The sequence below is a fragment of the Peromyscus eremicus genome, chromosome 4, assembly GCF_949786415.1.
Source record: "Peromyscus eremicus chromosome 4, PerEre_H2_v1, whole genome shotgun sequence".
Classification (NCBI taxonomy): domain Eukaryota; kingdom Metazoa; phylum Chordata; class Mammalia; order Rodentia; family Cricetidae; genus Peromyscus; species Peromyscus eremicus.
Genome location: NC_081419.1, coordinates 31872797 through 31894872, shown reverse-complemented (window position 1 = coordinate 31894872; position 22076 = coordinate 31872797). Strand labels below are relative to the sequence as shown.

Sequence of the window (22076 nt, the reverse complement as noted above, 5' to 3'; positions counted from 1 at the left end):
GCTCATATCTGATCCAAAAGCTGCAGACAGAGAGCAAGACTGGGCCCAGTGACACACCTCCTCCAACAAGACCACACCTCCCAATCCTTCCCAAGCACTTCCACTAACTGGGAACCAAACATTCAAATATATGAGCCTATGGGGGCCATTCTCATCTAAACCACCACAGCGCCATCATCATTTTAGAAAAAGACAGTCTGGTAGAGAAGGGCACCAGTCTTAGGACCCCTGGCTTGCCTCTCCATGAGCTAGAAGCAAGTTCCATCTGGATCCTAGTACTCTCAATGAAGCTGTGGGCAACACAGTCTTCATCACAGGAGTGGGGCTGGTCAGAAGGCAGCCTGTACACCCTGCCATGATCACTCAGAACTTCGTCCCAGCAACAGGTAGCTGGGGGAGGATAACAGCATCCCTCCCAGGAAAATTACCCCCCCCCCATACACTGGAAGCTAGGAGGAGGGAGAGTCCTGTGTTTCTGACTGCACCTGTGTGGGGTGGAGTTTCCCTCTCTGAGTGGGAAGGGAGGAGGAAGGGGCCAGGCCTTGGCTGGAATGCAGCAGACTCACACTTTTCTTTTGGAGGTTCTGTAGATTTTCTTAACCATCTTGCATAGTGGTGGTGTGCCCATCAGGCCCTTCTCTAAAGATGAATTAACCATTCTCACCGCTTTTGCTGAGAGGCAGATACACAGCACTCCTCAGGCTGTCTGACTGGTGTGGATTCTGTTTTGATAACTCAGTCAGTGAAACTGGGCAATGAGAAGCCATAGCCTACACAACCATTTAGTCTGTGTATATTGATCAAGTTCCAGCTCAGAAAAGGGTTCCAAGCTGAAACTGGATCAAGATAATGGTGACTTAAAGTCTGTATTATTAGGTGGACCCCTCACCCTTAAACTTCATGGGTGCATCTACTGCATATAAACTATATAGACACCAATGAGCTAACTTGGAAATTAGATTCTCACAAAAGTGAGAATTAATAAACTAAGGCAGCCTGTGCCAAATATCTAGAGAATAAATGCTCCAGTTTTTCAGGCACAGGACAAGCCAGGATCACAGGGGTCAGGGAGGAGTTCTGTGGAGAAGGAGTGTGCCAGACCGGCTTGGAGAATGCTAGGTGGTGTGTTGATGGTGTGGAGGGCAGATGCAAGGACACACTCCCGAGCTGTGTTACTGAAGCAGACTGGTAGCTGGGGAAGAGCGGTAAGTGGACCTGCCTGCTTTCTGGGTTTTTTTCAAAGAGAAACCAATTTGGAGGGATGAGTTTTGGAGTGTGGGGATATTTGTTTGTTTGTTTTTTGAGACAGGGTTTCTCTGTGTAACAACCCTGGCTGTCCTGGAACTCGCTCTGTAGACCAGGCTGGCCTCAAACTCACTAAGATCTGCCTGCCTCTGCCTCCCGAGTGCTGGGATTAAAGGGGTGCGCCACCACCGCCCGGCCTGTATGGATATATCTAAGGCAAGGCCGAGAAGCCTAGTTGTTGGATCACAGAATTTGGACTTTACCTTAGCAAATAGTAACTTGAGCAAAGTGGTTCCAGAAAAATGGCTTTACCTATAGTGTGTGGGTGGATTGGGGTTGTGGGGTGTGTGTGTGTGTGTGTGTGTGTGTGTGTGTGTGTGTGTGTGTGTATGCCAGAGGGAGCTTGGAGGCAAGGAGACTAGTTTAAAAACAAAGTTTGGATTAAGTGAAGAGGTAGGACTGTAAAGAAGGTGTGTAATGGATGGAAAAATAAGCATAGCAGTTGTTCTTCTAAGTAAATAAAACACTAGAACGCAGGCTGAGGGGGACCTGCTTAGCGATTTGATGTCTGTTTTAAGGATGAATCTCTCCCGCGGTAACTATAGATAGAATCTATTTTTTTGAATTCACATATTTTTCTTCCCTCTTTTTATTACTTCAAATTTCTTCCTTCTAGGATCCCCTTGCTCTGAATTTGATCTCAAATACATCTGCATGTATTTGCAGAAGGAAAGCAAGGTTGTGTGTGTGTATATGGCTTCGGGATGAGTTTCTTCTCCTGGAAACCGCTGTACCAATGGGAGGCACGTGGCCAACTCCTGCTTTTTAGCAGGTCTTGTGACCTTCAAAACTACTTAGGACGCGCTGGTCTCCAGTGGGGCTGCGTCTCCAGTCAGACTCCGGCTGGCAGGCGCTCCCACGCCTGCCTGAGTGTGTGTAACTCGCGGCTCCGAGGGTAGAGTTACCCAACCAATAAAAAACCAAAACCAACCTAACAAACAAAACCCCACTAATAAAAAGCAAATCACAAAAGCCTTTGCCTTACCACAGTGGGGTGATGAGGGAAGCCGCGGAAGGAGGGGTCAGTCTTGTCTTTTTCAAATTTAAGTCACACACACACACACACACACACACACACACACACACACACACACACGCTCCGCTCTGCCCACTCCCCGCCACACTGCACCAGCTTCCCTCCCCAAGTCCTGATTCATGAACCGTGCCACCTTTGTCTCATTTTAAACTGTGCAGACTATTTTAATCCTTCCACCCCCATCTCAGATTTTCCCCTCCCTCCATCCTCTGGAAAGCCTCTGCTGGAGCGCTCTCGGGGTGGGAGAGCACTTCTCCCTAAAGCTCGGCGGGCGGGCGAGGCGAGAGCGGAGAAGCCCCCTCGCCTGGAGCTCGCCCAGGGCGCGGGGGGAAGCGCCCCGGTCCCTTTAAGGTGCGGCGCTGGGCGAAGTGCGGGCAGGCGGCCCGCGAGCCGGCGCGGGGCCAGGAGCCGGGTGGGGAAGCCCTGCCTCCCCCTCCGCCCGCACCGGGCCTCGCGGGGCCCGCACCCTCCGCCCACCGCCCCGCCAGGGCCATGCGGCGCCTCTGAACCATGTCGTCCTCCTACGCCAAGAACGGGGCGGCGGACGGGCCGCACTCCCCCAGCTCGCAGGTACCGCCCCCTCCTCCACCCGCGCCGCCCCGCGCCCCGCCTTGGTGCCGCGAGTGCGGGGCGCTGGTCCCGAGCCGCGGCTCCCTCCTCCGCGCCTCCCGCCCGCTCCTCCTCCCCCCTCCTCCCCTCCTCCCCTCCTCCTAGCCCCGCTCCCGGGCTCAGCGCTCGCTCCGGCTCCAGAGTCCGCAGCCTCCTGTCGCCGATGCCGGGGACTCGGACCCCGCACCCGCGACGCTTTGTTAATGGATGTGGTGGGTGCTCCGGGGGGGGGGGGTCGCCCAGCTCGGGGTGAGGGGGTGGGGGTGGGGGCGTTGGGAGGCACGGGGGAGACTAGGGCGCGGGGTTCGGGGTCCCCCGGGGCGCTGTTCCCCAGGAGGACTGACTCCAGCCTCGCGTGCTCGCCCGGTTCCGCGCTGCGGTCCTCACTGGCTTCTTTCTGGCCCCGGTGTGTCGAGTTCAGGTGGCCCGAGGCACCACGACCCGGAGGAGCAGGTTGAAAAGATCCGATGGCAGCACTACTTCCACCAGCTTCATCCTCAGACAGGTAGGAGGCCCGGCCGCGGGGAGCCGGGACCCAGCGCGGTCCCCTGCTCCGGAGCACGGTTCGTGTCGCTCGGGGGGTTTGGGGCTCGGTCCTTGTCCCTCTGCTCCCCGCTTCCAGTCCTGGGGTCCAGCCGCCCCAGCCTCCGCTTCTAGCTCCGTTCCTCTTCTCCTGGTACCCTGGCTTCCTAGTGTTCGCGTCTCGACGTCTCTCTGTCGCTCCGGGAAGTTAGTTTGTGCTTGTGGACTTGGGTTGGAAGGGACGGGGACATTGGTCGCGGACACTGAATTTAGGAGCTAGAAGTGTTCCTGGCCCACCTTCGGTGCATGCAGGGACATGGGCGACCTGATTTGATGCGCTCTGAGAGTTAGGGGATTTCTCCAATCTTTGTCCTATTTTGAATACTTGCACATTCTTGAGAGAGTTCTCTGAGTTCTGGCCAAAAGAAAGACACTTGGAACAGAAAAGTTTAGTCTCATTTTGGCACTGCTTCCTTGATTTCGCGTAATTACGGACTGACGGGGACAGAGGTGTGGTGAGACCTAAATAAGCCAGCACGGGCGCTGTTCCCAGGGTCTGGCTGCCCTGCATCTTGCGCTGGCTTTCGGGTGCTTTTCTCGTGGTCAGGGACAAGTAGTTCGAACCGAAGGTCGCTAGTAATGCTCAGTTCTCAGGTGCCTGTCACCTTGAGGAAGCAAATCGACCCTCAGTGTTTGCGCTACTCAGTGCTACCAATAAAACCTCCAGAGCCGCTGGATGCTGGAGAAGGATGCAGAAGTGGCTCACCTTAATCTCTCTTTGGAGTGTGCTCCTTCCAGGTGGATTAGGAAGACTTTGGTCATTGCCCCCAAGAAGCTTTTATCCCAGGCTCTGCCCTGGCTGCCAGAGTGACCTTGAAAAATACTTTTTCTCTCTACGTCACCCAGAACGTGGTGTCCTGTGATTATAATTTACTATGGCAGCCATGGTGTTTTTTTTTCTTTGAAATAATTAGTTTAAACGTATTTTCAAAGTATAATAGAGTTTAGACTTGAAATTGGGCTCCGACCGCTTTTAAAAGGTCTATAAGGCATATTTGGGTAATATTTCCTTGCACGTCTGTACTTTCTGCAGAAATAGAACTTATGACTATCAATTTGTAACTCAGTGTGGTGTGCACTAAGCATGTACGTTATTATTCAAACACATTTGGATTCGGAATTCATTTTGAAAGCACACTCTGCCCTCTTTGCAGAGCAGGGATTATTTGTGCATTTGATAAGGGGAACCCATTGCTCAGCTTAAAATATTTTTGAGTTATGCAACTCTTTGAGTTCTTTCTGTTTATTTTGTTGGTGCTTATTTTTGGTAGTGCTTTCTTATTGCAGATTCTTGGAAATACTAATTATACAGTAGTGCATTCTGTGAGTTGTTTGATTAATACTTTTAAATTACCCTACCACCGCACTACTTTACATTCTGAGCTCAAACAAAACAATATCCTGTCTAATATTTTTTCCTAACTTACGTCAGTAAATGATTGAAACTACACACACACACACACACACACACACACACACACACACAATCTTGTAGAGTGGGCTGCTGTATGCAGGCTTAACAACATAATAATATATTGCAAAGGTAATTTTGAGAATTACTTAGACCAGTGCAGGTTTTGAGAATAAATATAGTTCATAAATCTTTCTGAAACTAGGTGTACTGGTTTCATAAAATGATCCAAATTCAGGAATTAATTGTAATGAACAGTATTCTTAATTTTGGCACAAAACAGTATCTATTTTGGGGGAACTTCATAGCACAATACACTCCTCCACATGATCTCGTTTAAATAGCACCATATAGACCTCTAAATGGCTACATTTCAAAAGGAGAGATTCATATTTTTTGATGAAATGAGAAATAATTGTAAATGGCTTTTTTAAAATTTATTTTAACTTCATTTTATATGCATTGATGTGAAGGTGTCAGATCCTGGAGATCTGAACTTACAGACAGTTGTGAGCTGCCATGTGGGTGCTGGGAATTGAACCCGGGTCCTCTGGAAGAGCAGCCAGTGCTCTTAACCACTGAGCCATCTCTCCAGCCTGTAAATGGCTTTTTAATAGCACCTTTTAATGCAATTGAGCAGTTTTCTCCCAAATGTGTGCACACACACATACACACTCACATGTACACACACACACACTCACATGCACACACACATATATGCACAATATCCTTTAACAGAACCCTCTAAAGAATGACAGTAACTTATTAATATTTAAATGCTTAAACGTTTTAAATTACATTGATTGATTGATTGATTGATTGACTGATTGATTGTATGGGGGTGCTGCTGCTGCTGTGTGTGCCTGGAGGTCAGAGGACCACTTGCAGAATCTCTTCTCTCCTTCCACCATGTGAGCCTGGGGATTGAACTCAATCACTGACAGCAAGCACATTCGCCCGCTGAGCCGTCTCTCCAGCTTCTGAATTCTCGACACTGGAAAGTGATGGAATTTCCCGGTGATGTTTCACGTTTTGTTCGATGCTTTACTCCAGGAGACAGGAAAGGTACCAGTTGTCTTAGTTTTCCATTGCTGAGATAAAATACTGAGAGGATCAACTTAAGGGAGAATAGATTTGTTTCGCTTCATGGCTTCAGATGTTTCAGCCTGTGGTCACTTGGCTGAGCCTGTGGTGAGGCAGAGACCTGTATCACGGATAGGTGACAGAGAGGGCTGCTGACTTCATGGCAGCCTTCATGTGGGGTCAGAACACAAAGGACGGGAACAATATAAACCCTTCAAGGGCATGACCCTGAAGATCTACCTCCCCCAGTGAGGCCATGCCTCCTACTGTTTCCATGCACTTCAAAAACCCCGTTCAGCTATGAATTCATTAATGGATGATCCCATTAACAAGATTACAGCCCTCAGGATACAAGCACGTTTGAACATGACTGTAGGAACTAAGCCTTCAATGTATGAGTCTTTGGGACAGGATTCTTTATGTTCAAACAATAACATCCATAAAAATAATGTTGTTCATTTCTTGGTCCTATCATTTAATGGCAGAAAAACTTCCATATGTTGCTTCAAATATTGAAGACTAGACAAACATAAGAGAGGTAATTGCAGGCTGGGGAGATGGCTCAGGGGTTAAGAGCGCTGACTCTTCTTCCAGAGGACCTGAGTTCAATTCCCAGCACCCACATGGCAGCTCACACCTGTCTGTAACTCCAGTTCCAGGGGACCCCGACACCCATGGCAAAAATGCAAATGCACGTAAAAATAAAATAAAATATATTAAGAAAAATGAGGTGCTGGAGAGATGGCTCAGAGGTTAAGAGCACTGGCTGTTCTTCCAAAGGTCCTGAGTTCAATTCCCAGCAACCACATGGTGGCCCACAACCATCTGTAATGAGATCTGGTGCCCTCTTCTGGCCTGTAGGCATAACACTGTATACATAATAAATAAATAAATCTTTAAAAAAAAAAAAAGAAAAATGAGAGGTAGTTGCAAGTTTAATTATGAAAAGTTTAAGTTCTTTGACCTGGTTAGTGTTTTGTTGCCCTTGTGTGTGTGTGTGTGTGTGTGTGTGTGTGTGTATACAGAAGTGTTGGCGTATACATACAAGCCAGTCTGAAAACAAAGATATGGAGAGAAGTTGCCTGGTTGCACACAGCTTGGTCCTGGAAACCTGACCGGGAATGAAGAAATGACTGACAGGTAGACATGTGGGAAAGCTAGGATGGGGTGAGCTGTGCTCACTCTGGTAAAGGACCCCTGCTATACTACTCGGAAACTATTACATTGGCACAAGGAGGAGTGCTTGTAGTCTTCTGAGCTCTCTGTAGCGGGCAGTCTCTGTAGGGTCTGGTCTCTGTCTGTCAACACTTGGGAGGGGCAAGCTGTGGTTGATAGTTTCTACATACCCAGGCCAGTGGTTACTAAACCCTCAGAATTGAACCAAAGGCAGGCTTTGCTGTTCCTCTGAGCTTCATGCAGGGAAGTCTCTGCTATTTTCCCTGTCTGCTAGATCGCTAGCTCCCACGATTTAGGAGAGATGAGGGTTTGGAATGAATCCAGGGAGCCACTCAATGGTTTCTTTGAGGAAAGGTGAGAAGATGAAGTATTTTGCTACTGAAAGGAGAGGAAGGTAGAGGATCCACAAATGGCTTACACCTGGGGCCTCCCCAAGTGTACCAAGTCTGACAGTAGAGGTCACCCAGAAATGGCTTACACCTGGGACCTCCCAAAGTGTACAAAGTCTGGTGACGTGCTCTTGCTGGTCACACAGGATACAATTCTAGAGCTAGCTAAAGTTAGAAGGGCATGATGCTTCACAGCAAGAACTTCCAACGAATGCCGCTGTCACAGGGATGGTTCTCTCAGTGCGGTCATGGGGTTTTCTCCCAGGAGGTCTCTGACAGTCTGTTTATGGACAGATCATGTATTTGTGACTCACTCACGTCTCCGAGAAGCACTTTTTAGTATTTGCTTTGCATCCAGTTCTGTGATGGACACCGTGAGAGAGGGATGAAGGGGCTTAGACTTTGTACTCTGAGGTTTTTATCCTCAAGTTGGGGAGACAGAGGATACAGACAGTCCAGTGAAGGTGACCGCGGGCAGGCACAGTGACCAGTGACTGTGTACCAAGGATTACAGTGCCCGAGTCTCACAGAACCTGTGTCACGAATGGCAGAGTGTTTCGTCCTCTTTCCACTCTGGTTTGAAAAGAAAATCTAATCGGGAGTTAGTTTGTTTCCTTCTTATGAAGCCCTTCATAGTGTCTGGTCTCTATCTGGTAACAGCATCATCCCCAGCTATAATCTGTTATGTCTGGCTTCAGAGCTTAAATGCACCATCCTCCCGCCACAGGCCCTTAGTACATCCTGAGCACCTATGTGGAGGACTTTACTGTTCTCTTGGCCTAAATAGCTTTTAATATCCCTCAAGACCTGAGAGTTTTGATTTTATGGGGCTTCCTCTCTCTCTGTCTCTCTGCCTCTCTCTCTGTCTCTCTCTCTGTCTCTCTCTGTCTCTCTGTCTCTCTCTCTCTCTCTCTCTCTCTCTCTCTCTCTCTCTCTCTCTCTCTCTCTCTCTCTCTCAGACACTGTCTCACTCTGTAGCACAGGCTAGCCTCAAGTTCATGACAATCCTTCTGCCTCAGCTTAGGAGTTTAGTCTGACTTCAGGTTCTAAGCTCCCTGATTAGGTCAGTTTTCTAAGTAGGTGCTTCTAAAACAAGGGGCCTGTGCTCATTTTTCGTAGCACCTCTCCATTGCAGTTCAAGATGGACTTAGATCTCTCTCAGTGTTTGTCCCTGACTGACGAGTACCGGGAGGGTGAAGGAATGTCTGCACTTCATCTTTGCATCCTTGACATTGAGCATCGCCCGTTTTCAGTGCACGCCCATTGGAATGAATGAAGAGGATGGATTTAGGATGAATTTTTGTTGAAAGGAAGAAATTGCTTCCTAACAAACCTCCCCCCGCTCCGCCAAATTTCATAGCTTAAAACAGTTTATTCCTGAGCACTGACCAGACAGCTCTTCTGCTTTGTGTGATGTTACGTGGGCACAGGGATGGTGGGGAGGTCCAAAATAGCTTCACACATGTGGTTGGCAGTTGGCGCTGGCTACCAGCTGAGAACTCTGCTGGGGCTTTGGTGGGGGGCTTGCTTTCCCTCCACCGGTGCCTTGCATGGCTGTTTGGACTTTTTGGTGATACGGTGGCTGGAGTCTAAGCTGGACCATCCCAAGAAGCAAAGACTGCATCTGCAACTGTCCTAGGCTTTAGTTTCAAAAGCAATCCTTCACTTCTTTTGTATTGCATGAGGTAAAATAGGCTCCAGTGTCTACTCCGTTTGAAGGAGAAAAAAAGGAAAGTATTTGTGTGTGTGTGTGTGTGTGTGTGCAGGTGTGTGTGTGTGTATGTGTGTGTGTGTATGTGTGTATATGTGTGTGTGTGTGCAGGCGTGGGTGGGTGCATGTGCACATGCGTGTCTGCAAGTGAAGCCAGCCATCAACCTTAAGTGCTGTTCTTCAGGAGCTATCTAACTTGCATTTTGAGACAGGGTCTCTCCTGGGGACCTGGGACTTGCTAATTAGGCTAGGCAGGCTGGCCACCCTCAGGATCCATCCAGCTCTGCATCCCAAGAGGGTGTCTAAAACAAAACACTTAAAAAATGTATTTCGTGTGTTTGTGTGCTCTTAGGTGTACCTGTCACAGCAGACAGGTGGAGATCAGAGAGCAATTTGTAGGAATCAGTTCTCTCCTTCTGCCATGTGGGTCCCGGGGCTTGAACCCAGGTCATGAGGCTTGGCAGCAAGTGCATACTTTATGGAGCCATCTCACTGGCCAAGAGTATTTATTCATGTTTTAAAATTGATATGAATGTTTGTGTGCCTGCTTGTCTGTATGTGCACCACGTGCATGCAAGGTCCTTCAGAGGCCAGCAGAGGGCATCAGATCCTTGAGGCTGGAGTTACAGGCAATTGTGAGTCTCCTGATTGGGGCGTTGGGAACCCAACCCTAATTCTCTGAAAAAGCAGGAAGTAGTCATAATGGCTGAGCCATCTCTCCAGCCCCTGAGAGTATTTTTGATGTAGTGAGAAGGTCAATTTCCATGTGAGTAAAGAGAAATGGGTAAAACCAAATTAAATTCAGCATTAATACCATATTATAAATTACAATATTATGTGACAGAGTAAAGGATAAATAAATGTTCCATAAATGTATACAAAGAAGAGTATTTGATTAAAATGTATTGTTTGTGTGTGTGTATGGATGGGTGCATGGTGAATGTGTATATGTATATGTGCCTTGGTGGACTTGTGGAGGCCGAGGGATGACGTAGTGGAACCGTTTCTCTTCTACTTTAATGTGGTTTTGGGAATTGAACTCTGGTCATCAGGCTTGCATGGCTTACCTTTAGCTGTCAAGCCACCCCACTGGTCCTATCTGATGAATTTTAGGCATAAAAATAGGAAACTCTGCCACTTAAGAATAGGACACTTGGTGTTGTGGTAGTGCATGCCTGAAGTCCCAGCTCCAAAGAGGCTAAAGAAGGGAAATCGCTTGAGCTATAGAGTTTGGAACCAGCTTGGATAACAAAGTGAGACCACCATCTCCAAAACAAAATCAAAACAAACAAACAGAAAAAAAAAACAGAACAAACAAACAGAATAGAAAGAGGCTCCACAGACATAATGACATCACATTTAGAAATAAGAGCTTGTGCAGCGGATGGCGTGGCTGCGGCCGTCTGTGGAAACCTCGTGTATTTTAGGGTATGCTAATCAGATGATCCTTACAATGACTCAGTGAACCCACATTGTATTTGCAGATCGAAAACATATGCAGATTCTGAGTTGATACTATAATAAAACAAGTTGGCAGAGGAATTCTTTGGGTTATAATTCGGGTACTGGTTACAGACACATTTCTCTGATGCAATGGGAATTCATCAACAGAAGGTACCTGCTTTGTGCACAGCTCTAAGAATAATCATATGCCTAGAGGCATGCAGATATGCCAAATTTATCCATAAACTTAGAGTCACACAGTTTTAGAGCAGGAAGGCATTGCAGAAGTCAAAATCCTTCAATTTCTCACTGTCAGATAACTAGAACATAGGCCTAGCATAGGATGGAAAGGTCACACTGGTAGTTAGAGATAGACCTGGGATAGCCTTGGCCCACACTCCTTATTTTCACCGTAACACACTAACCCTGGGTGATGGAGATGGACAAAGGACATACGGGGTTCATTCCTCTTCAAAGCCTAGAATACTCAGTTATTTCATAAGTTCATTTAATTATTTTATTTTTGAGGCAGGGAATTGTTATATAGCTCAGGCTGGTTTGGAATCTACATCCTCCTATCTCAGCCTCCTCAACTGCTGTGATTATAGGTGTGGGCCTGGTTTTGGAAATGTCCTTACTCTGTGTAGATGCTCTGAAGAACAAAACATCATTTGGAAGGTCTGGAGCCTGGGTTTCTTACTTACTCTATCATGGATGACCCTTTTTGCCTGTGTGTCCACAGTTCACAAAGGATTAGTTACTTGTTTGTTTACTTAACTAGTCATTCTATTAGTCTCCCCACCCTATCAAACTTACTTGTGTTTCCCCCATTCCCTCAGCCCTGGACTTGAATACAGAAACATATTTAAACAGGTAATGAGAAAGACTAGAAACTGGGCCCAGAAATTAGTTACAGCACGAAGCCGCCATCGATGTTTGGGTTTTTTTGTTTGTTTGTTTAATTTCATTTTTGTTTATGTGTATAGGTGTTTTGTCTGCATGCATGTCTGTGTACCAAGTGCACACCTGGTTCCTTCTGAGGAGGACAGAAGAGGGCATTGGCTCCCTTGAGACTGGAGTTACAGACAGTTGTGAACTGGGTACTGGGGAAGTGAACCCAGGTCCTCTGCAAGAGCAGCCAGTGCTCATAACGATGGAGTCCTTTCTTCAGCCCCATGCCACCATCACTGTTACTGGAGAAAGCTATGGAGGAAATTGTCAGGTGCTGGATCCAGAGGAATCCAGTTGGGAGAAGCAAAAGCTATAAGGAGATGCTGCCTCTGTCAGAGCAGCCACTTGGGGCAGAGAAAATGAAGAGAGATACCTGGTCTCTCCCACTGGCAGTCCTGGGGGGGTCCAGCTTGCCTGGGAGCCTCGGAAGCAGCCTGCAGGGCTGGGCCATGGGATGGGGGTGGGAGGAGCATCCAGCTGGCCAAGTGGCCATAACCCTTTTTTATATTTTAGCTACTGCACAGCAGACAGTAAAGAAGGATTTTCATCCACACAGGTGGAAGTTTCTTTCTTGCGCTGTAAGGTGGGTCTTGCTTCCTAAATGGTACAGTCCAGTTAAACTGAACTTTAAGAAAACCTTCACACTTCCTTTGAGAATGCTCTGTAGGATGGAGCTTCCCAAACTGCAATCGGATCAAGCAAGGAAGAGATTGATTGACATCCTTCTGGCAAACCCTGCTTTGTTCTTGCTTTGGGGCTTGAATAAATGGAGTTGAGTGGATGAGATTTGTGGTGGAGGAATCAATTACTGGATAGCTGACCAGTTACCCAGTCATTTATCTCCAGGTCTTTCCTCCATCTTTATTTTTCTATGTTCTGCACATACGGCGTTCCCTAAATTCCATTTCTGTGGAATAAACAACTATGTGTTCTTCAGTTTAGAGTGGTAAGCTTTTGTTGGCATTTGGAATACATTCTGATTCAAGCTTGGTTCTTAAAGGACACTGTGTGGAAAGCTGGACTGAAAATGAAGGCCTTTGCTTTTGCCCCGACCTGCCCACGGCGCCACCAGCTGTCCATACAGTATTGTTCCCGGGTGTTCTACCCCTCCGTCAAGGTAGAAAAACAAGGGCTGAGCTGAGGAGAATTTGTTTAGTCAAACCACTGGGTAGAAGTCTCTCTGCCCCGTCTACTAACTTACGAGATTTCCATCTGCCAACCAGATCTTTACCACGGTCTCCCAGCTGTGACTATGTTCTTCCCGGTCTCCCAGCTGTGACTATGTTCCTCCCAGTCTCCCAGCTGTGACTCTGTTCTTCCCAGTCTCCCAGCTGTGACCATGTTCTTCCCGGTCTCCCAGCTGTGACTGTGTTCTTCCCGGTCTCCCAGCTGAGGCTGTGTTCTTCCTGGTCTCCCAGCTGTGACTATGTTCTTCCTGGTCTCCCAGCTGTGACTATGTTCTTCCCGGTCTCCCAGCTGTGACTATGTTCTTCCTGGTCTTCCAGCAGTGGCTGTGTTCTTCCGAGCTCATCTTCCTTAGAGTTTGCCCTTTCTGGGTTTTATTGTCCAACCTCAGACTCAGGTGGGCAGCTTGAGGCTCACTCAGCATCACTGGAGACTAGAGAGTGTCTGCTGGCACTTGGGGATAGGACATGCAGCCCACATTCTAGTCTGTGGCACCCTCCCTACTGCGCTTTCCAGCATTTTGGAATAGTGCAGCTTCTGTCTGCTTGTCCTTTGCCGGAGCTTTCTGCCCAGCCCGAGGGTATGTTCTGAGAAGGGGTTATAGTCTTCGAACTACTTTTCCTCTGTAGCTCGAATTCTAATTGGTCTTAATAATAAAAACCCAGAGTCAGATATAGGGGTAAATGCTGAAAGGTCAGAGAGACAAAGGAGCCAGCCACAGCCACTGTCTTACCTTGCCAACTCCTCAGCCTGAAAGGGAGGGAGGGGGGCTCCTGTCTCTTCCTGCCTTATATTCCTCTCTCTGCCCAGCCATATCACTTCCTGTTTTTACCTCCCTAGTGCTGGGATTAAAGATGTGTGCCTCCCAAGTACTGGGATCAAAGGCATGAGATCCCAAGTGCTGGGATTAAAGGTGTGAGCCTCCATGGACTGGCTCTGTTTCTCTTTTAGACTGGGTTAATCTCATGTACCCCAGAGTGGCCTTGGACTCCTGATCTTCCTGCTTCCTCTTCCCAAGTGCTGGGATTAAAGGTATGTGCCTCCCAAGTACTGGGATCAAAGGCATGAGACCCCAAGTGCTGTGATTAAAGGTGTGTGCCACCACTTCCTGGCCTCTATGGCTAACTACTGTCTAGCTCCGAACTCTGATCTCCAGGCAAGCTTTATTTGTTAGAGCAAAAATAAAATAATACCACAGTCCTCTGAGATGGCCCTTCAGTTAAGGGTACCCATGCTGAGACTCCAGACTCTTCTGTCTACTGAACCTAGTGTGTTATACAAGTATTTCCATCATTATCCATGAGAAGACAAAACTACCCACCCACAGACTCTTTAATTCCTCTCCATACTAGAAAATATCAAACTGCTAAACCCTAGGAAGAGTCATGCTGTTAGCCCTGTCAGAACACTCTGGTTCAGACAGTTGGCATTGTCCCGTCTTCTCAATTGTATGCTATTATCCTTCATGGACCCAGAATATAATGAAGCAGAATGCTGTGCTTTTCATTCTAGAAGACTGGAAGTTCTCACAGAAACGCATTGAGAGTCCAGTGCACAGGATTTTAACTATGGAGGTGTCAGGGAACCTTGCAGGGCAGTAGGCTTCCTGTCACTGCACCAAATACCGGAGATAACGGACTTATAAAGAGAAGATGAAGTGGGGGGGGGGGGCTCAGTGGTAGAGCACGTTTCCTAGCATGTGCAAGGCCCTAGGTTTGACCCTAAGCGCCGACATAGAGAAAAGACTTATTTTGGCCCGTAGTTTCAGAAGTTACAGACCATGTCACTTGGCTGTGTTGCTTTGAGGCCTCTGGTGAAGCACCACTTCATGGTGGGAGCCTGTGGTGTCAAGATGAACTGTTTGCCTCATGCTCCCCACCAAGAAGAGAAAGGAATTCTACTATGAACTTCAAAGGCACCTCCCTACTGGCCTGGAGACTTTCCCACTGACCCCACTTCTCATAGATCCCACCACCTCCCAATAATGCCACCCTGGGAACCCAGCCCTTACCACTTGAACCTTCAGGGGCCACTTAGCCGAATCATAGCAGACCAGATATGTTCTTGTATCCATGAAAAAGCTACAATATAGATTCAACTTTAAGGGAATGATTTTATTGCCTTGAAGTAACAATAACAACAAGCTGTGTGCTATGGCAACCTGTATTCAGATCAGAGCAGACTGGGACATTATCAACACTTGGCTTGAACATAAATAGCGCATTGGAATTCCTTGATGGTAGTTCTTATTTTTATTAAAGTAAACAGGGTCCTCTGGAAACGTTCCTGTTTCTTTAACATAACTTGATTATTGCACACATAAATAGAATAGAGGTAATTACTTGGATCTGAAGGGATGGCATTCAGTATTTGTATTTGGGGTACTGAAAGCATTAATTAGGTAGAAGCTGTAAAACTAGGTTGACAGCTATGGAATCTTCTGGATCATCTTACTACTCATTTAGATGACAAATGGTACCGACTTTATTTCTCACTTTATCTTTTCCCCTGTTGGTAGATGGATCTTTCTCCAGGGTGGCAGCTTAATTGCTGTAGCAATATTTGTTTTGAGAGGAAATATTTTATAAACATAAACTTGAAAAGAATATACATTTTTTTTTCCTGGGCTGCCAGAATCACCGGAAGTGATAAACCTAGGTCACACTGATGGTGTCTATAAATGATACCTTTTCCAAACTTCTTTATGGAAAATTTTTTAGTCATTTCTTTTTTAATACACAGAAAACCAGTGGTGGTGAAAATTCCTAGGACCTTGTGCAAATGAATTCATCCTCTCGCCGCCATCTTTTCAAATGGTCTGGGGCTGTTGTTAACTGCTCAAATGCTGCCCATGGTTCTGAATCAAACAAGTGGGTAAAATGACTGTGCTCCTTAGTGGCTGCGGTGTGTGTGTGTGTGTGTGTGTGTGTGTGTCTCTGTGTGTGTATGTATGTGTGTGTGTGTCTGTGTGTGTGTGTCTGTGTGTGTGTCTGTGTGTATGTCTGTGTGTGTGTATGTCTGTGTGTGTGTGTCTCTGTGTGTGTGTGTCTGTGTGTGTGTGTGTCTGTGTGTGTGTCTGTGTATGTGTGTGTGTGTGTGTCTGTGTGTGTGTCTGTGTGTGTGTGTGTGTGTCTGTGTGTGTGTCTGTGTGTGTGTGTGTGTGTCTGTGTGTGTGTGTCTGTGTGTGTGTGTGTGTGTGTGTGTGTGTGTGTGTGAACAGGAAAGGCGATCTGCTTTCATCTCCCCCACAACTTTGTCTCCAGTGTCACTCACGCCTCTCTACATCTAGGCGACAGCTAAGCTATGCTGTATATTCGTCCGTTCCGTTTCATGTAAATAGAGTTGCACAGTAACGTGTGTTCTTCGGGAACTCTTTATGGACGTGCTCCTTGTTTCAGGGATTCAGTTTGGCAGCCCGGGAGCCGGTTTGTGGTGTTGACTTCTCATTACAAATGGACTTGGCTTTCAGTGAACCGTGTCAGGTCACATGGTAGTGAGTGGGATGGGGCACCCTGGTGTTTATTTGGAGCTATGTTCTGTTGATGAGTGGTTTTTGTTTGTTTGCTTTTTTTTTCCCCCAGAACCATTTGATTTCATGGAAATTAGACCCCTAACTCCAGCCTCTTTGTCGTCAAGAGACATTCAAAGATTTTTAAGTGTTTTTATTTTATGTGCACAGATACTTTGCCTGCTTGTCTGTCTGTCAACCATGTGTGTGCAGTGCCTTTGGAGGCCGGAAGAAGGCATTGGGTCCCCTGGGATTGGAATTGCAGATGGTTGTGAGCCATGTGGCTGCTGGGAATTGAACCCAGGTCCTCTATAAGAACAGCCAGTGCTCTTCATCACTGAGCCATCTCTCCAGCTGCAGGGGAATTTTATATAATAGGATGTTGGCCACAGGGCAAAAGGAAAGTGTCAGAGCAATAAAACAGGTATCACCACAAATTCAATAATTTTTAATACTCAAAATACCTAGGGTACTTGCAATTCGAAAATACTTGCATTTTATCTTTTTTATTATTTTTTTGTAATAAAGCATCATTGATAATTATATTTCTTCCTTGAGAAGTACAGTCAGAGAGAATGCAGAGTGTTTGAATCCAGACCTAAGTACAGTATTTATGAGAATTACTGGGTGTACAGAACTGTACTCTCTGTGTGGCAGGTGATGCTCAGTTATATTTCAGGACTTCCCTGGGGGACAGAAGTCAATTATCAACACAGTTGTGTGGGAGAGAAATAGGTCAGCTGCAAATAGTCTCTGCTAATTTCAGAAAGCTTGAGGGGTGCTTTAGTTTGGGGGGGATGTTTGGTTCATTTGGTCTTTGTGTTAAGGTTTGTGCTATCGAGCCCTTGGATTGTCATGTAGCAGTGCCCTCAGATTCTTTAATGTAATCCAAGACATTTCTTTTGTGTATGTAAGATGAAAAATAAGAAGTATTGACACGGGCTTTAAAACATGCACTGTGCTACAGCATGTATAACACAACATTTGCCCCTTTAACCGACTCAAGTGGCATTAAGTCCCCTCTCTGGTGCTTTTTTGTTTGTTTTTGGTTTTTCCAGACAAGGTTTCTCTGTGTAGCCCTGGCTGGCCTGGAACTTGGCCTGTAGACCAGGCTGGCCTCGAACTCAGAGATTTACCTGCCCCTGCCTCCTGAGTGCTGGGATTAAAGGCGTGCGCCACTGCTGCCCGGCTCTCCTGTGCTTTTTAAAGACAGTGTCAGCCGTGAAACTTACACATGCCCGATTTGTGAATCGGCTTAGATGTCCCCCATTGCTTCCTGTCACATCTCTGGCCCTTTTAAAGTAACAGCAAAAACAGTAAAACCCTCCAAACCACAGACCTTGGGACCACAGACCTTGGTGTTCTGTACCACAGGGTGGGTTCCAGGTGAGGTAGAAGCAGCTGAGAAGAAGTGGGGAGAGCTCTGGAGGGTCAGTGAGATGAGACAGTGGAAGGAATGATGGTACAGATGTGGCTTCCTGCCCCGCATCCCGTGTCCGTCCGTTGTCCCGCCCCCCCCCCCCCCCATCTACACGTGTCCACACACCTGACTGCTTCCCTTTTCCTATATCATCTGCAATGTGAAGAATTTCAGGCTGCTTTGAGTTAATGAGGAACCTGTGTAAAAAGCACCAAGGTTGTAGGGGGCTTAGGAGGCCTTCCTTCTGCATGTGTTGTTGTCACGTGACTTACTTCTCCCCATCCTTCTTTCACCATTGTTAAAAAAAAAAAGAAAGCCAGCACAACAGTGTGGGTAGTTGAAAAATACAGGTCCACCTGCCTGAGTCCATTTCCAATGTCCCCCCCGGCCCCCTGTTCCCCTGGGCCTGTGTCACTTGCAGGGTAACCAAGCATACATACATACGGTGTCTTGGACTCAACCCTGACTCCTTCTTCCTGTCACTCCTGTTATCATAATACTCCCCCACTTTTTTTTAAATATATATATATATATATATATATATATATATATATATATATTACTGATTCTTTGGGAATTTCACACCATGACCCCAATCCCACTCATTTCCCAGTCCTTCCACATCTGCCCTCCACCCCTGTAATTCCCAAAAAAGAAATTTTAAGATTAAAAAAAAAAATGCTGGACAGTTGTGGCGCATACCTTTAATCCCAGCACTTGGGAGGCAGAGGCAGGTGGATTTCTGAGTTCTGGGCTAGCCTGGTCTACAACGTGAGTTCCAGGACAGCCAGGACCACACAGAGAAACCCTGTCCAAAAAAAAAAAAAAAAAAAAAAAAAGCACATCTGGCTGACCCTCTGGGCAAGGACCTGCTCCTCTGTCAATTGCAGCCTTCTCTTTAGCAGTCCCAGCTGAGGCTGAACTTGTACCACTCCGCTCCCCCATCTTTCCTGCCTCTCCACCGCATATTTGTTTGTCATAGTGGCACTGGGTGCTGCTGTGTGTCACACAGTACACCCTTTTGCCCAAACAGCTTTCACTGAAATGAGTCATTGGTCTGGTTCAGGGCCTCTGACTTCTACTACACCATTGATACTGAACTCTCACCCAGACTCCGCTCAGATATCCCTGCTGTTGCCCAGAGTCATGGAGATGATCCTGTGGTTAGGTTCTGCAGGACACGCCCCTTCATGTGCTCCAACAGCTCATAGATGGGGTCGGTGTTGGGGTGAGCCAACTCAATGGATCTGGGTCTGGGTAGTAGCTGAGTTGGTCAGCCCGGGTCTCTGCACCCTCCTCCACCCCCCAGCAGCCGGCAGGAGCGGGGGCCAGCTCTCAGGTGCCCATGCCACTGCCTACACCAGCACTGCAGAAGTCAGTGAGGGGAGGGATCAGGTCTCCCACGTGTGGCGGCATGTATCTGTCAGAACTCCCTGGAACCTTCTCCTGGAAGCACTCTCACATACACGCTCTCCTTCCCTGGTGTGGTCCTGGCACTCTGCTCTGCTTTTTCACTTGGGACGTTCTCCTTTGTGTAATCTGCAAGCCCTTATACCCCTCCAGCCTGGGTGCACTGGCCATCACTGATGTCCCATGTGGGATGGGGAAAGAGGAGATGTTGTCATGTGTCCTCAGCAACAGTGCACCTTAGGCTTGGCCACCTTTTCCACGAGGAGACACAGGACCTCAGTGTTTTGCCCTTAGCACTCTTGGTTGATAACCTGCTGCCCAGCCATGGAGGGAGGCATCCTGCTCCCGCTCCAGCTCTGCAAATGCCACTGCTTCCTTCGAAGACACTGTTTCTCAGCTCTGTGCCCTCCAGTCTCCCTGGACAAGACTTCCTCACCTCCGGGACACACAGTCCCCTGCGTCCTTATGTGGCACTGGTCGTGCCCTGCACCTCCCAGATCCTTGCTAGGGCCAGCCTCTGCAGCTTTGGCTGCATCTCTCTGTAGGGTTTTCCCTGGGGGTGAGACATCGTTCTGCTTCTGCTCAGAACTGAACTCAGAACTGGCTTCCAATAGCAGGTCTCTCACAGGGTGCCTTGACCTGCTCCCTTTGATACAGGCAAACTATATCACCTTTTAGGCTCAGTGGCAACCTGTGTACCCTTGTGGTGAGGCAGTAGGAGAGGAAGCATAGGTGAAAGGAACAGTACTGGATAGGAAACCTTGGGATAGGGGGGGTTTGGGGTGCCTAGGGAGAAAGACAGTCAGTCATTGATGAGAGTGTTCTGGTTAGGTTTTTGTTTTTATTTTTTTTCTCTTTTTTCAACTTGATACACGCTACAGTCATTCGGGAAAAGCGAACCTCAATTGAGGAATTGCCTCCATCAGACTGGCCTGTGGGGGCATTTTCTTGATTAATGATTGATGTGGGAGGGTCCTGACCTTGAGTAGTGCCATCCTTGGACAGGTGATCTTGGGAGATATAAGAAAGTTAGTCAAACATGAGCCTGGGAGCGAGCAAGCCAGTAAGCAGTGTTTCTCCATGGGGTCCGTTTCAGTTCCAGCCTCAAATTCCTGCCCCGATTTCCTTCAGTGATGGACTGTCACCTGTGACACGGAAGCCAAATAAACCCTTTCCACCTGCGCTTCAGTTCGTGGTGTTTATTACAGAAACAAGGCAAACTAGGGGAGGGAGCTAGCTTAAGAATGTAGATGAGACCAAACGTGGTCTGTCTCAAGCTTTATTTTCTAACTGTATATGTTAGGAATCTTCCCACTGCAAAGGAAGAGACACTGAGCAAAGACTGGCTAAAGCAGAGTGTAGCATTCTTGGTTCACACTGTGGAAGCTCAGAACTGGACGCCATCCTTCAGGGTCTCTCTCTCTGCCTGCAGGGGTCTTGACACTACATTCCCTCTGTGCAGCTCTGTGTGCCACCGAGGCCTCCATTTATCCCCTCTCCTGGTGGCAGCAGTAGCTCTGAGATCTCCCACGTATCCACAGCCCCCTCTTGTAGTAGTTCCTGCAGAATAATAAAAGAGAGGAAGTTTGTATCTGTTTCTTAGGGAAACATGTCCCGAGCCCCTTGAAGCTCACAGTAGACACAGGTTTCTTGAATCGCATTAGCTGGAATCAACTCTCATGAGCTACACGGTGACTGTGACATGGCCTGGAAGCAGCAATGGGCTACTCCTGGTGATGAGGCTGAAGTTGGCCTAGACCCAGTTGAGGGTAGGGAGGACCAGCTTACCAAGAGTAGGCCAGACTCAGGCAAGAGAGGAGGATGTTCTTTTTTCTTCCTTCCCTGGGGTATTGGATGGTTAAGTGTCATTTTAATTGAACAAAACACATATAAACATCCTCACCCTTTTATAGAGAGTTCGATGATGTTAAAATATGCTCACGTGGTTGAGCTACCACCATTACTGCCTTGGTAGTAAATCCATCCTTAATAAGACTTTGGAGATAATCTGGGGCTGGGATTTCTGTTGGAACTGCCGGTTTTAATGAGGGAAATGTGTGAAGTGTCCTATAGCTGACTAAACAGTGAGCTGGGATTCCACCCAGATATTGACTCTGCAGCGGCTGCCTGAATGAGCATTTCTGGGTCTCTGTTTTCCTTTATGTGGAATGAGGGTGATTTCTAAGGTTCCATCAAACCTGGTTGCTAGACTACTTTATGTCTGTGTCTGCAGAGGGTGACCAACTCATTCATTTTGGTAAGAAACATGATATTCAATAATGTAGGGGCAGAAAAGCTTGCTTCCTTTCATCTAAATTATATGTAATACATATAATTTAGAAATAAGGCCCAGAGACCCATGAAAGGCCATGTATACGCTTCTGTTTGATGATGAATGGGCAGCTGTATGGGGCTGCAAATGGACCAAAAGGTATGATCTGTGGTAGACTTGATGGGAAACCCAGCCAACCTGGTCTGCATTCTCCCTGGCCTCTCTCTGAAGAATCATTTCTACTGGGTTAGGTGTTGGACCAATTTGGAATGAGGGAGAGAGCAACCCCTCCTAGGTTTTACAGCTTGTATCAGAGGAGAGAAGTCTTGGATTCTATGGCCTAACTTGGCAAGGAGGAGTTTTGGTGATAAAGTGAGAGATTTTGCTTCTGTGGTTTTCCAGTCTCCCTTATTTCCGAGTTCTCAGTATGCCCAAACAGTCTGTGCCAATAGTATCATATCCTAAGCCCGACATTGGCTTTTGTAGAAAGTCTGTGTCACTTAGCTGCTGAGATGGACTGAAAAACATAGGGTTTTTCAGTGTCTTGAGAACCTTAGGTGAGGACATCCTGTTATGTAGCAGAGA

At 47.3% G+C, this 22076-nt stretch overlaps 1 protein-coding gene across 1 annotated transcript in view; it reads left to right on the top strand.

The window, feature by feature from the left end:
- The first annotated feature begins 3070 nt into the window (after positions 1-3070).
- Positions 3071-22076, top strand: part of Cacnb4 (calcium voltage-gated channel auxiliary subunit beta 4) — a 267754-nt gene continuing 248748 nt past the window's right edge. Inside the window, exons 1-2 of the mRNA XM_059260465.1 lie at positions 3071-3162; positions 3372-3455. Coding sequence (XP_059116448.1) covers positions 3154-3162; positions 3372-3455 — 93 coding nt within the window. The 5' untranslated portion in view covers positions 3071-3153. The remainder of the gene's footprint in view (positions 3163-3371; positions 3456-22076) is intronic.